Below are 16338 nucleotides of genomic sequence, written 5' to 3' on the forward strand. Positions count from 1 at the left end.
GGCACTGTTATGAATAATAGATGACCCTGGAATCTGTTAAGTGGTTTCTGTACCTGTAATATCAGAGATTCCTTATCACCTTCCAGACGTGTCAGTCGTTCTTGGTATGTCTCATTATTTACCACTGTATGATTAACCTAAGAGAGAAAGAGACACTGATTAGTCATTGGAAAGGAATTGAGTACATATCGATACAAACAGTAACCATCTTGTTTAAATAAGACATATTTAACTCTTTAGTCTGCAACGTATATATGCTTAGGGGATATTTATTTTTAGAGTGTTCCAATCAGAAGGTCTCACAGCCCATGATATGAGGCAGAGCGGCATCTGTGTTGAACTGTTCCAAATTTAAAAGAAATACTGCATATCAAAGGGCAAAGGGGGACATGTACTAAAACAGTGATAAAAGTGAAGAGGAAGTGAGCCAGTGGAGAAGTTGCCCATAGCAACCAATCACATACCTTCCAATGTTAGGGCTGGAGAAAGAGGGTACGTGGCCTCAGAAATGGGGCGTGATCGTGAGCCACGCCCCCGTTTTTGCTCTGAGCTGCTGGCATGCCCCCTTCTCCCTCTGTCTCCCTATTCACCGCTGCTCTGTGCGTGAGTGACAGAACCTCCCAACTGCTTTCTCACCACCACCACCACCTTGGGACACTGTGGCCCGTGGGTGGGACAGCGGGACAGTCCCAAAAAAAAAGAAAATCGGGAGGTATGCAATCAGCATTGATGTTACATTTATAACTTGCATACTATAAGAGTATACAGAGCAGCTGATTGGTTGCCTGGGCAACTTCTCCACTTGCTCACGTCACCACTTGTATCACTGTTTAGTACATGTCCACCCAAAGACTCCTATTGCTGGCGAGAATGGATGTTTTTGCCAGCAATAGGACTTTTAATTGCCTTGCACTACTTCACAGATTTACTGCCGGCAATAGCTCTGCTATGAACGATGATAAAGCCTACTTAACAAGCAATATGTTGATAATTGACTGGGCGCACACAATAAAAATGCATATAATACCGGAACTAATTTTAGTTACGCATGCAAATCTACTGCTCCTAAAGGGATAACTGGATGATGACATGGCTATCCCTACAACCTGGACTGATAGTGTGTCTTGAAGACAGAGGTTGGGAAAGACTGCCATAGGGTAACTGAAAATAAGAACAGGCATATCTACAATGGGTAAATTCCAGAAACAACATATCCATCTCACAATAATAACAAATGACAGCAAATCATGAAGACACTGACAATACAATCACGTTCAGAAAGGTGTTGGGAGCCATACAGCTTTGTAATTAAACAAACGGTCTTAAGCTTCCGAAGCCTAAGACTGCAATAAGTATCCCATGTAAACAAGACACGCGTAGCCTTGTTCAGATAGCTGGTTGTAAAAAGCAGGAGTACAGCAAACTGGGGTTAAAATGTTTAGATAGATAATGTCCAGGTCAACAAGCAATACGTCGACCACATATGTTCGGCATGCATTAGGTCGACACTGACAAAAGATTGACACTGGAAAAGGTCAACAGTTCGAAAAAGTTCATAGCTTCAACTGATCAACATGGCAATGGTGGATACACATATGATCGACACATTCTGGCTCCAGACTTCTGGCTTGTTCCTGCAGTATTGTCCTTAGTTTGCATTCCCCTGCTTATTCCAGCTTGGCACAAGTGCTCATTTTACTTCAGCCCGACTTCTGAACAACTGCTAATTCCAGTTCAGCCATCAGTGCCTGCCAGTCTCAGATGGGCTGCTATTATATTGGCTACTATCAGCTTAGGCAGGAGCATCATCAGTTCCAACCGGATATAAGGAGCATCATCAGTTCCAACCCGATATAAGGAGCATTATCAGTTCCAGCCCGATATAAGGAGCATCATCAGTTCCAACCCGATATAAGGAGCATTATCAGTTCCAGTCCGATATATGAAGGATCATCATTACCAGCCGGATATATAAAGCATCATCTGTTCCAGCCCGATATATGTAGCATCATCAATTCCAGCCTGATACAAGTAACAATCGGTTCTAGTCCGATATAAGGATCATCAGTTTAGTCTGATATACAGTGTAAGTTCATATTTTAGCTGTTAAATGTACTTACCTCATCGATTCCAGTTCGATAGTTGCTGACTCCAGTCCAGAGTTCTTATAGTTGCTGGGTTCAGCTCAGCACACAAGCATTCAAAGTGCATGTTGTTCACTGGGTATACCCCAGATCACTAGCATTATAAGTGCATCCTGCTCGCTGGGTTTAGCCCAGTTCTTCAGAATTCCAAGTGTATTTCTGTATCTGGCGCCACCTGCTGTGCCACCGACAGAGTCCAACCTGGGTTCACAAGAATTTCAGTCAATGACATAAAACATTGATCATGCTCGCAGGGACCTGGTCCCCCCAATCTGACATGGCCTTGTCCAGTGTAATGTGTCCTCACTTCCTTATTGTGCGCACTCAGGACCTAATTCAGTAAGGATTGCAAAATTTGCAATTCGCAATCCGGCCTTCGCATTGCACATGCATGAGTAAAAATAGCGGAAAAAAATTGCGTACACATCATGATCGCAATGCATTCACTGTTTGACTGACAGGAAGCTGGCATTTCTGGGTGGAAACCTTCCATTTTCTGGGTGTGTTTGAAAAAATGCATTTTTAAAGAGGGCCTCTGACGTCAGCGATGACCACTTCCAGCCTTTTGTGCAGCAAGAATTGTGGACGACCTTGCCTAGCGCAGATAGGATAAATCTTCGATGTTTTGGGAATTGCGTATGGTTTAGCGATCAGCCGCATATTGCAATGCATTCCCAATGTCTGCAATGGGCGTTTTTTTCTCTATTTCTGGCCGGCAACTATTTGATCGCAACAACTGCTTTTTAGCAGAAATTGCAATCCTTACTGAATAAAGAGCTTAAATCAGTAAGGATTCCACATTCTGCTAATTAGCAGAATTTGCAATCCTTTGGATCGCATGCTGGGGGCCGCCCATCGCAGGGTAAGGCCGCCCAGCATGCTGACCGCCGCCTCCCCCCTTAATGAAGCAAAAATTGTGATTGCATCGTAATTTCCGCTTCATCGCAGGAATTAGGGATGCCTCCTGACATCACGCAGCCACTGCGATCACGCCACCCGTTTATCTGTTTCCGCCCCACAATGCTCCGTCACCGCCCTGGAAACGGAGCGTTGCCGCCCCCCCCCCCCCCCCCCTTCCCTGCGACCTATAGATATAGGGGCACGGCCTCAGCTTTACCTGCTACAGGTTGATTCAGGAGGACTGCCGGCACTTTGTATTGTTAATGTTGATGTGTCATATTGCTAAATACTTTTGCATTAAGGTCTGCACATCAGTATATACTATTCCTTATGTGAATTGTTTCACCTTTTATATTATGTAGTGGTCTGTACTGTATTTCTTATGGTGTAATGGCCTATTATGTATTTATTTTTGTTGTCTTTGTCTTGTTTTACTGTATTTCTCTTTTTTTCATGAAAACCATTAAAATACACTCAATATAATATATATATATATATATATATATATATATATATATATATATATATACAGCCCATACAATACTATAGGGTAACGTAACGCCATCTGGAAAATAGCTGTTTTGGGGAAATATCCTGCAAAAAAAAATATTAATAAAAAGGCCCAAAAGTGCACAGTATACTATATGTACACACATTACATATTATTATTGCATGTGTAATACACGTTATTTTGATTTAGACTGTCATTTAGATCCTAGTCTTACAGGAACAGATTTAGCTTAGTGCACATCCCCACAGGTACTATTTGAGCACATGCACTGCACCGCCACGAATAAGGGGGGTCATTACGACCCGTTCGCACGCATCGATTCTTCGCTGCGGTGCAAACGGGTCAGAACTGTGGCTGCGCGGCGGCAGCATTGCGCACACACGTAGTTGCCTAGTGATGGCTGTCGCCGGGCAACAACTCCAGGACCGATGAAAGCGATCACAGGCGCGATCGCAAGAAGATTGACAGCGGGAAGGAGGATCGGGGCGTCTACTTACCATTTCCCATGCGTGGTTTAAGGCGAACGCAGGCGTGTCCAGGCGTTTGGAGGCCGGATGTCTGACGTCAGAGCCGGGACCTTCATCGCTGGATCCGTCGCACTGGGTAAGTGGCTGCAGGGCTAGTTTTGTTTTGTTTGAAAAAAATTTAGCATAGCAGGGATACTGCCAGTCACCATACTGACGCCGGGATCCCGATGTTTAGATTGCCGACAGGGAAGGGGGGAACAAGCACAACAAAGCCCCTTGTGGGCTTGCTGCGCTTGCCACAGGTTCTATTCCCACTCTATGGGTGGGAATAGTCCCCGTCAGTCAACATGCTGACGGTCGGGCTTTCCACCGGGCGGGAATCATGAATCAGTCTAGTGACCGGCAGTCTCCCGACCGCCGGTCACAGAAACCGCATACCCAACAAGCAATGGGCCAGTTTCAGGTGTGGACGGAGCTATAATTTTCTTGGAAGTAGCAGTGATAGCGCTGTATGGTAACGCAGCAGGAAGCGTCTATTACTAGCACATGCCTCTTCCTGCACTAGTGATCCTACCTGTGTCCTAGGACACAGCATCAGATCTCTCACTCTCCATCCGGCTTGCATCACCCATGTTGCCGCGTAAGCCGCCCATTGCAGAGGCCAGGAAATCTCCATCCTATGATAGAGGTCCCTGGCCTTCCTTCCCTTTCACAAATAGAGCCCATCGCTGCACCCTCCCCACCCCAAAACAGCATCAGACTGTCAATCACTCACAGTCTGATGCCGGGTAGCGTACTAAACAGCAGGACCCATTCACACACGTGCACAACCAGTCCTAAGCATGCGCATAGTACAAATAATCGGAACCTGCACCGGGCAGGGAAGAATAAGTACAATAACAGACCATTTACTTTTAGAAGTAGTTTTTTTCTATGTATTCTAAAAATGTCTAAAGGCCCATACACACTGGCCCAGTGTGTATGCACAAGCGATGAGCGCTGATGCGCGCTCCCGCTTCATCGCTGGCGGCCGCCGTTCATCTACTGGTACTACCAGTAGATGAACGGCGGGGTAAGCGGCTTTCCATAGCATCCTGCTATGGAAAGCCGCTCACCCCCGCTGACATCGCTGGGCAGGGGGGAAAAGCGCTCAGAGTGTATGCACCTTAAGCCACATTCTAATAGCAATTATGGCCCTCATTCCGAGCTGTTCGCTCGGTCTTTTTCATCGCATCGCAGCGATTTTCCGCTAATTGCGCATGCGCAATGTTCGCACTGCGACTGCGCCAAGTAAATTTGCTAAGAAGTTTGGTATTTTACTCACGGCATTACAAGGTTTTTTCTTCGTTCTAGTGATCGAAATGTGATTGACAGGAAGTGGGTGTTTCTGGGCGGAAACTTGCCGTTTTATGGGTGTGTGTGAAAAAACGCTGGCGTTTCTTGGAAAAACGCGGGAGTGTCTGGAGAAACGGGGGAGTGTCTGGGCGAACGCTGGGTGTGTTTGTGACGTCAAACCAGGAACGAAACTGACTGAACTGATCGCAGTGGCAGAGTAAGTATCGAGCTACTCAGAAACTGCAAAGAAATTTCTATTCGCAATTTAGAGAATCTTTCGTTCGCAATTTTGCTAAGCTAAGATACACTCCCAGAGGGCGGCGGCTTAGCGTGTGCAATGCTGCTAAAAGCAGCTTGCGAGCGAACAACTCGGAATGAGGGCCTAAGTCACTTAATATATATCCATAAAGCTATTGCCTACAAAGTAAATCACAGTTTATATGCCGTTCTCGAGCAATAAAAGCCGAGGATTGCTGACCTCAGAGGCATGCAGAGAGAAATATAGATTCCTATGTGGAACATGATCTTGGCTGCTCAGAAGTTTTGGAAAACCCCAACACAAATACAAATCTACAATATCACGGAAGAAAGCTATTTTTGGAAGCAAAAAAAAAAAAATAAGAAGAAATGCTAGACTAATATTTTCACATTGCTGGAAGAGATTTACGGAGGCCGATTCTATTTATTGAGAGCTTTTCCCATGGCACAAAGTACAGTAGAACGTCTGCACCAAGTGTCAGAACTATTCCGAGCATTGCGGACTAGGAGCAGAGCTGCGGAGACCAGACCAGGGTGGGATGGCACAGTATGTGTCCCCTGCACTCTTGCCGCATTTCCTGCATGCTTGCATTACAAGACTGGCATCTATTAAATTGTTGGCTGACAACCTACGTATTTTTATTTTCTCGCCTCCCAGCAGTTATGAATTGGTGTCTTCAAGCTCAGCAGTAGATGATTTATTTTGATATTGTTGAGGTCAGCCGTGGAATCCTGGGGTTCTGGAGGCATTTCACATATCAGCAGGCCATCCATCACTGCAAGGCAGAGTTCGGATTGCCATTTTTAGTCTGCTGGCCAATTCCTAGTATGCACAACTGCGTGTATTCATTGGCTAATTTATTAATTGGCGTAGTTGCAGTCATACATGGTTTACATAGAAATCTAATGGTTTGGGGACTGCGCATGCACAAGACATGACGTGCTGTGGCATGTGGAGGCGGTGACCAAGTCTGTATTACAAAATAGGCAGTTGTTGCCTCTGTTTTGTAGGCGCACGGGTTCTGCATTGCCGGATGCAGACTTCCTGGACCTGGCTGTCTGGTACTGGTGGCCAGACCGTGTAAGCTTCCACCTATGCAGACTCGCTGAGGGCTGCTACCATCGCGAGTCAAAAATGATGGTTGCTATGGTGATCTAATAGCACTCAGATCTCGCATACACGTGCAGGAGGCGTCTTTTATACAGATGTTCATGCAGAGATTTGCATTTCATTTGTACAGTATTGGACATCCGCTTTCCAGGATCTGTGCAATAAAGTACAAATCTGAATCAGGCTCACAGTACAGTATATATGATAAGTAAGGATTGCTTGCTTCTGAGAAGGTGCGCTCGGGTGGGTACATGGCACTATTTCGGCACTATTTCTGTAGATCATTATAATAAAAAATACAAAAGGGATTTTCCCCATGCACTCTGCTGGCTGTTAGTAAGAAGAACTATATACACTATGTAATAATAGAAAATTTAGAGCTCTTCGTTACATATGTTTTGCAAAAGATATGATAAGCCTCCAGGCCACTTCACGGCTGCTCTATTACTGGAGGTCCCTAACTAAGCATAAGTCATTATAATAAGGCATTGCCACTAAAAATTTTGAAAATGCCACTTTATTGGATAAGGCGTTAAAAGGATGATCGTCATATCCGTGGATTTTTCCGGAAGATCCAGGTGGGGCATTGCACCAAGATCCGCACCATTGCGGTTACGCCCCATGCTGTTGGGTTGCCCATTTACAGTCTCTACTGATTGATATTTATCCACCTTAGTGTAATCCTGTTGAATTTTGCAGAGCCTGTGATGTTGGCAATTTTGTATAGAGAGCCTGGGATTTACTTACAATTATTAATGGCATTCCTCCATAAAATTATGCAAAGACTTTAGTTACTACATGATTAAGGTATTGGGGCCATTCAAGCAATGTAAGAGACACCAGAGAGATTGCTTGCATTTGGTAATGGACGCTGCAGACTGCAGTCCCCATTATTTCCAATGGGGCGTTCAGTCTGGCCCAATCTACTTTGGCGCTTGGCCCTGATAGGCAACTCCATAGGAAGAGCATAGCCAAAGAAGAATCTTCGGTTTTCCCCGGCAGCCTCTCTTCTCTCTGCTATCGCAGTTTTATGTGCATTTGACCGTAAATGTCCAAGCCAGTAGTATAGTGCTAAAGATGGCGGTGATTTGCAGAGACACAATACGCAGTGATAACAAATGATACATCTCCCTGACGCACTGCCACCAATGATAGACGCCTTGTAGTTTAATGTAAAATATATGAAAACAATACTTGCCCTTATCAAAGCAGAGCATGCACTTGGCTATATATCCAATTAATTTATTTTTCCCTTAATTGTGTTAGAAAATAACCCAGGTAACGTCACGTATTTTCTTAAACAAAAAAGTGACTGAGTAAATGAGATAATGTGAGCTAATATGTACCCATGACGGTAGGTGACCTGCTGGCCCAGAGACACAACCATTGACTGAAACACTGAGAATGCTATCTGCAAACACAGCGAAAGGCTAAACAATGTGTGGCAGAGAATCCAGTGTTGCGGGTGGGCGGTGGAGTCTTTTATGGACGCAGTTTAGGCAACAAGAGTTTTGTTTTCATTCACAGATGTTCAGGTCGTAAATCCATAGGTGCACTAAACCGGTTTGGGGTGAGTGTAAAAGATAGTAAACAGACTGAAAGCAACACTGCTAGCTTCAACGTCAGACTATTGGCCTAATTCAGACCTGATCGCAACAGCAAACTTTTTCTCTAATGCGCAAAACCATGTGCACTGCAGGTGGAGCAGATGTAACATGTGCAGAGAGAGTTAGATTTGGGTGGGGTCTGTTCAAACTTAAATCTAAATTGCAGTGTAAAAATAAAAAAAGCCAGTATTATTATCCCTGCACTTAAACAATATAACCCACCCAAATCTAACTCTCTCTGCACGTTACATCTGCCCCACCTGCAGTGCACATGGTTTTGCCAATTAGAAAAAGTATTTGCTTTTGCGATTGGGTCTGAATTAGGCCCTTTATACAGCATAAGCATGGCTATCTCTGTACCCGGCAGTCTAACAGATGCCCACGTTTCTATAAAATAAAGGGGGTCATTCCGAGTTGATCGTAGCTGTGCAAGTCTGCCCCGCATGTCGGTAAAGCCGCCCCCCCCCCCACATATACAAAAGCATTGCACAGCGGCAATGCTTTTGTATTTCAGGAGTTACTCCCGGCCAGCACAGCTCCTGCAGCTAGCCGGGAGTTGTTCTTCGCTGCCGCTGGCCGCAGCAGCTGTGTAAGATGTCACGTAGCCACCACGGCCCGCCCTCCCAATTGTCCGGCCACGCCTGCGTTGGCCGGACCGCGACCCCTAGACGGCAGCGGTCTCAGAGGCGATCGCCAGGCAATGACGACTGCCATGCACCGGCGCATGCGCAGATCCGACCCGATCGCTGCGCCGCGACAAACTGCAGCGAGCGATCGGGTCGGAATGACCCCCAAAGTTCATTATATTACTTAACATTAATTAACAGAAATACTACCATTATAATGATCAATATAGCCTAGAAATTGCTGTCAAGTCTTACCCACTGTTTCTTCAGGAGAGTAAGAGGCGATTTGATGTGTTTGACAGGTGTGTTATATCTTGATGACATTCACAATGTCAGAATTTATTATGTCAACACTGATGTAATGTCGACATTGTGCTTTTGGTCTTTTTCTATGCTATCCCTAATTACAACCCTAATTCTTACCCTAGCCCTGGCCATATCTGGGAGGTGTGGCCATTTCCCCTCCGAAAAAAGTGTGGCTCCTTTGTCCCCCTCTGCAGCACCAACAGGCCCGTGCCCAGGTAATTACGAGGGTGGTACAGCAAGTAAGGTAACAATTCCTCTCACGTGTGATGTTCTCTATTTCACTTCTTTTTTCCTGCCAGGCCAGAGCACGTAGACCGCTGTTTTCCCTTACAGTGATTAGACTGCGCCTCATGTCAGTCATACTGTCCCAACATCAGCTGTAAGATGGCGGGGCTAGAGGAAACATGGTCACACATTGAGGGGCGTCGTGTGATCAGATTTCTGTGTCTAAAGGGCACATCAGCACGGAGCAGCTGAAACTCATTGCCAACTTGTCGCTGTGTACGGTGATAACGTGATAACGTCATGTCATGGAAATAGGTTTGCGTTTGGAGCACTGCTTTTGATAATGGCAGGAAAGACATTTAATATGAGCAGCCAGGGCCGGCGACAGGAGGGTCAAAGGGGACACCTGTACCGGGCCCCAAGGATCAGAGTGTTACTGTTTATGCCTGCCGTCGGAGGGCCTGGGCCGGGAAGGTGACAAACTAGGCGATGGCCCTCACTGAGCACATCGCAATGTGCGGATGTTTACTTAATTTACTTACTCTTACTGTGACTTACCATTTTTATGCAATTCTGACATAGCTTAAAAAGGTTCTAGGTATCACTCTATAACTGGAGGAACAAAGAGCATATAGCATATGCTTGTAATCAGAGTATTCCCTCTCCCTTATAAGCGTGCCCTGTTACAAGGAGTCATCCTACCTTATATGGGGACAGAATGAAAGCTCTGTATACAGTAGATGTTGCATTCTTGCAGGGAGAGACTGGCTTGGGATAGATAGAGGCCTCTGGCCTAGTAGGTAATAAATGTCATTATTTTCTTCAAATTATACTACAGTTGCTGCATCTGCCTGACATGTATCTGGTGTATAAGGTATCAGCAATCCCCTTCATTATTATAATCCTTTATATATAGGGAGAACCTACATGTTATGTAATTCTGGGCACTCAGAGAAAGGTTATTACAGTTTACGAGCAAGTAAAACCAGTATTTCATTTAAAGATATTTTAATTACTCAGTGAGTTACCTTTGTAATAATACATAATACAAAATTACATAATAATACTAAATGATCATTTCAATTATGTATTTACAGGTTGAGTATCCCTTATCCAAAATGCTTGCGACCAGAAGTATTTTGGATATCGGATTTTTCCGTATTTTGGAATAATTGCATACCATAATGAGATATCATGGTGGTGGGACCTAAGTCTAAGCACAGAATACATTTATGTTACATATACACCTTATACACACAGCCTGAAGGTAATTTTAGCCAATATTTTTAAAAACTTTGTGCATTAAACAAAGTATGTGTACATTCACACAATTCATTTATGTTTAATATACACCTTATACACACAGCCTGAAGGTCATTTAATACAATATTTTTAATAACTTTGTGTATTAAACAAAGTTTGTGTACACTGAGCCATCAGAAAACAAAGGTTTCACTATCTCAGTCTCACTCAAAAAATTCTGTATTTCGGAATATTCCGTATTTCGGAATATTTGGATATGGGATACTCAACCTGTACTAGTCACTAGCTTGTATGGCCATAATACAGCGCTTCATTTTTTCCACATTTTGTTATGTTACAGCCTTATTCCAAAATGGAATAAATTATTTTTTTCCCCTCAAAATTCTACACATAATACCCCATAATGACAACGTGAAAAAGTTTTTTTTTTGTTTTCTTTTTTTGCAAATAAAAAACTAAGAAATCACATGCACATAAGTATTCACAGCCTTTGCCATGAAGCTCAAAATTGAGCTCAGGTGCATCCTGTTTCCACTGATCATCCTTGAGATGTTCCTACAGCTTAATTGGAGTCCACCTGTGGTAAATTCAGTTGATTGGACATGATTTGGAAAGGAACACACCTGTCTATATAAGGTCCCACACTTGACAGTGCATGTCTGAGCACAAACCAAGCCTGAAGTCAAAGGAATTGTCTATAGACCTCTGACACAGGATTGTCTCGAGGCACAAATCTAGGGAATGGTACAGAAAAATATCTGCTGCTGTGAAGGTCCCAATGAGCACAGTGGCCTCCATCATCCATAAATGGAAGAAGTTCGGAACCACTAGAACTCTTCCTAGAGCTGGCCGGCCATCTAAACTGAGTGATCGGGAGAGAAGGGCCCTAGTCAGGGAGGTGGCCAAGAACCCAAGGTCACTCTGTCAGAGCTACAGCATTCCTCTGGCGTGAATGCCAGGGGTCATGTTTGGAGGAAACCAGGCACCGCTCATCACCAGGCCAATACCATCCCTACAGTGAAGCATGGTGGTGGCAGCATCATGCTGTGGGAATATTTTCCAGCGGCAGGAACTGGGAGACTAGTCAGGATAGAGGGAAAGATGAATGCAGCAATGTACAGAGACATCCTGGATGAAAACCTGCTCCAGAGTGCTCTTGACCTTAGACTGGGGTGACGGTTCATCTTTCAGCAGGACAACGACTCTAAGCACACAGCCAAGATATCAAAGTAGTGGCTTCAGGACAACTCTGTGAATGTCCTTGAGTGGCCCAGCCAGAGCCTAAACCTGAATCCGATTGAACATCTCTGGAGAGATCTGAAAATGGCTGTGCACCGACGCTTCCCATCCAACCTGATGGAGCTTGAGAGGTGCTGCAAAGAGGAATGGGCAAAACTGCCCAAAGATAGGTGTGCCAAGCTTGTGGCATCATATTCAAAAAGGCTGTAATTGCTGCCAAAGGTGCATCAACAAAGTATTAAGCAAAGGCTGTGAATACTTATGTACATGTGATTTCTTAGTTTTTTATTTTTAATAAATGCGCAAAAATCTTTTTTCACATTGTCATCACGGGGTATTGAGGGAAAAATTAATTTATTCCATTTTGGAATAAGGCTTTAACATAACAAAATATGGAAATAGTGAAGCGCTATGAATACTTTCCGGATGAACTGTATACCTCATCTACTGTATGTCTCTCCAGCCACATCGAATGACCCGGTACTTCAACCCTACTCGTGAGCATGGTTGAACGCGTGTTCAACCTGGCTCACTGTGCGGTGTGAACGGGAGCCGGGTCGATGTGACCCGTTTCCCGTTCACTCTCTATGTACGGGCGGCGCTTGGAGATCATGTGATCTCCAAGCACCGCCCCCGCAGCGTCACCACTGACGTCAGCAACCTGGCAATGTGCTGGGCTGCTGACTGCGGTGTGAAAGGTGCCTGTGGGGGGGGGGGGGTCACACCCTGGGAGCTCCCGTGCTAGGCTCCCGGGTGTGCCCAGCCTCAGGCGGTGTGAAAGGGGTATAAGGATCCCCACTCAGGGGTATAAGAAACACCTTTCTTATCAATTAACTAGCTCACCACAGGTGATGGCAATCATACATTACCAGGAAAGTCCAGGAACAGAGCATTTTCTCCCTCATGGAGAGGGTCAGGTTGGCAACTATGCCCAGGGGTTAGGTGGCTGGGTTTCTGCAATTGCCAGGAAACTAAGGTACTGCCTGGTGTCTCTCACCACACAGAGCAAGAGGCGAGTGGCACCGGCCGCACTGCCCTCCTTAAGGCCCTAGATACATGCATGGGGGTAAAATTACTGAACTTCACATCACAGTCCGACCTACTACCAGGGCCGTTTCTAGACAATTTGGCTCCCAGTGCGAGATTTCAAAATGCGCCCCCCCCCCCCCATTGCTATAAAAAAAATTGCGTGCCCCCCCATATAGCCAGAAAAAAAGCACGCTCCCGACAAGGCTGTGTGGCCTGATTAAAATGGGCGTGGTCTCATTACAGTGTGCGTGGCCTCGTCTGATATCGCACCCACCACAGGGGGAAAAAATAAAAATAAAAAGTCCCCTTTTTACACATTACACCAGGCAAGTGTCCCCATATTACACAGCGCGGCAGGCAGGTGTCCCCATTTACAAAGTGCGGCAGGCAGGTGTCCCCATTTTACACAGAGTGGCAGGTATCCCCATTTTACACAGTGCGGCAGGTATCCCCATTTTACACAGTGCGGCAGGTATCCCCATTTTATACAGTGCGGCAGGTATCCCCATTTTATACAGTGCGGCAGGTGCCACCATTTTACACAGTGCGGCAGGTGCCCCCATTTTATACAGTGCGGCAGGTATCCCCATTTTATACAGTGCGGCAGGTATCCCCATTTTATACAGTGCGACAGGTGCCCCCATTTTACACAGTGCGGCAGGTGCCCCCATTTTACACAGTGCGGCAGGTGTCAAGTGGGGGGGGGAGGGAGAGGGGGAGAGAGAGAGAGAGAGAGAGAAAATACTTACAACTTGCCGCTCTTCGGGTCCCGCCGACTCACGTCCCTCGCGCCGGCCGCCTCCTCCTTCGATGGTTATCTCCTCTCCTCCCTCTCTCTCCCCCCGCCGAGCGCTCCTGCTCGGGGGGCGGCGCTTCGCGGAATGACGCATTTGCGTCGTGATGTCACGACGCAAACGCGTCATTTCGCAAAGCGCCGCCCCCCGAGCAAGAGCGCTCGGGGGGAGAGAGAGGGAGGAGAGGAGTAGTCACAAAGTGCCGCGGCGGGCGCCCCGTGCGGTTGCACGGCTCGCCCGCCGCTAGAAACGGCACTGCCTACTACATACTTGCCTATCTGACCCTCTCCATGAGGGAGAAAATTCTTTGTTCCTGGACTTTCCTGGTAATGTATGATTGCCATCACCTGTGGTGAAACACCTTTCTTATCAATTAACTAGCTCACCACAGGTGATGGCAATCATACATTACCAGGAAAGTCCAGGAACAGAGCATTTTCTCCCTCATGGAGAGGGTCAGGTATGAAAGTATGAATTAGATTTAAGGCAAAATTTGGTTGCTCTGCCTTAAAACAGATTTCTGCTTTCACTCGCTAGCAACCCATACTTGCCTACCTGACCCTCTCCATGAGGGAGGAAATGCTCTGTTCCTGGACTTTCCTGGTAATGTATGATTGCCATCACCTGTGGTGAGCTAGTTAATTGATAAGAAAGGTGTTTCACCACAGGTGATGGCAAACATACATTACCAGGAAAGTCCAGAAACAGAGCATTTTCTCCCTCATGGAGAGGGTCAGGTAGGCAAGTATGTAGCAACCGTATCGACGAAAGTGCACCAGTGACCACGCGTTCCGGACTATTATAATTGGGTCTATGTGTTTTAGATAACACCTAGGTGCCCGGTAGGGACTAAGGGGTAGATGTACTAAGCAGTGATAAAAGTGGAGAAGTGAGCCAGTGGAGAAGTTGCCCATGGCAACCAATCAGCTGCTCTGTATACTTTAATAGTATGCAAATTAATAAATGTTATCTCAGTGCTGATTGGTTGCTATGGGCAACTTCACTTTTATCACTGCTTGGGTTCACTACGATATGCCGGCGACCAGCATACCGGCGCCGGGAGCCCGACCGCCGGCTTACCGACAGTGTGGCGAGCGCTAATGAGCCCCTTGCGGGCTCGCTGTGCTTGCCACGCTACGGGCACGGTGGCGCGCTACTCGCGCCACACTATTTATTCTCCCTCCAGGGGGGTCGTGGACCCCCACGAGGGAGAATAAATGTCTGTATGCCGGTAGTCGGGCTACCGGCGCCGGTATGCTGGTCGCCGGGAGCCCGACCGCCGGCATACTGAAGACCACCCTACTGCTTAGTACATCTCCCCCCTAAATCTGACCTTATGCTGCTCCTGGTTTCATATGTTTCAGAATGACTTCCACTAATTACAGATGGCGTTCTGTTCCAGCTTGTGTGTGTTTGGCCACTTCTCTCAGATATGTCATCTGCCTATTGTTCTCTACTGACAGCTCTGAAACTATAAGCTACAGTAATCAGCAAAGTGGATTTTTTTCTAATTGTTTTGCAGCAGAACTGAAGTACTGCAAGAGATTGCTCCAGGCAACACATTGAAACTGTAGGCTGAGGGATCGCAGCTTTCCCATATAAAATCATTAGAAGTCATTTTGACTGTATAGTGCAGCAGAACTTGGCTCTTTGTTAACAAGTATTATAAAGAACCTGCAAAAGGCAAGAGTCAAAGATAATAGGGGGAAGGTGGGCAGATACGGACTCTTTTCCGGCTTCATTATTTATTAACATTTTATTTATACAACGCTTTTCAATTAAATAATATTAAATACTATTTAAGATCCTTGTACATTATTTCTCATTGCTTTAGGAAATGTATAGTGTACCCTGACGCTCACACTGCAGACACACTATCTTTTGTCATACGTAATTGTAATTATATGCTCATATGGGCAGAAGGTAACCTGAGCATAGGGTCGCACACTGCTATCGCATCATTTCTGTCCGATGGCGTATAATTGCTGATACATCGGTACCATCGTCACAAATCGGGTCATGTGGCAGAGTCTGAGTGTTTATGAAGACGTGCGGGCTGAGTTGCTCTCCCAGGATGCTGAAGGTTCTCCAGCAGCAAGTAAGATTGCAACTGCTAATTTATGCACGGCTAGAAAACGTCGTCTGAACGGCTATGACACGCCTGCGTTTACCCGACCACTCTCCGTTACCACCCCCAAACGCTGTCTGCCTGTCACTCCCTCTGCGATTAATTCCTCGGTGCGACCGCCACAGCAATTCACTCGCTATGTGTGCGCTGCGGCTCAGATGCATGCGCAGTAAGAAAACATCAATGTGCGTACAGTAGCTGCTTTGTGACCGCATCTGAATTAGGCCCAATATGTGTTTCCAAGAAAAAGACTTTTGTGCTCCTACGATCTAAGATAGAGGACCCATACACCCCATACCTCACAACCGTCACAATTTCAGTAGGGCGGTCCCACTTTTCAGGCACTGTTCCGCCTTCCCACCTGGAGGCTGCAGTGTCCTGTGGTCAGGGGGAAG

At 46.0% G+C, this 16338-nt stretch overlaps 1 protein-coding gene across 10 annotated transcripts in view; it reads right to left on the reverse strand.

Annotated features, from left to right (window-relative positions):
• Window positions 1-16338, reverse strand: part of PPFIBP2 (PPFIA binding protein 2) — a 302451-nt gene that overhangs the window by 188472 nt on the left and 97641 nt on the right. For all 10 annotated transcript variants that reach the window (XM_063944500.1, XM_063944499.1, XM_063944498.1 and 7 more), the window contains one exon: window positions 54-137. In XM_063944500.1, the coding sequence (XP_063800570.1) occupies window positions 54-137 (84 nt within the window). The remainder of the gene's footprint in view (window positions 1-53; window positions 138-16338) is intronic.

The sequence above is a fragment of the Pseudophryne corroboree genome, chromosome 11, assembly GCF_028390025.1.
Source record: "Pseudophryne corroboree isolate aPseCor3 chromosome 11, aPseCor3.hap2, whole genome shotgun sequence".
Classification (NCBI taxonomy): domain Eukaryota; kingdom Metazoa; phylum Chordata; class Amphibia; order Anura; family Myobatrachidae; genus Pseudophryne; species Pseudophryne corroboree.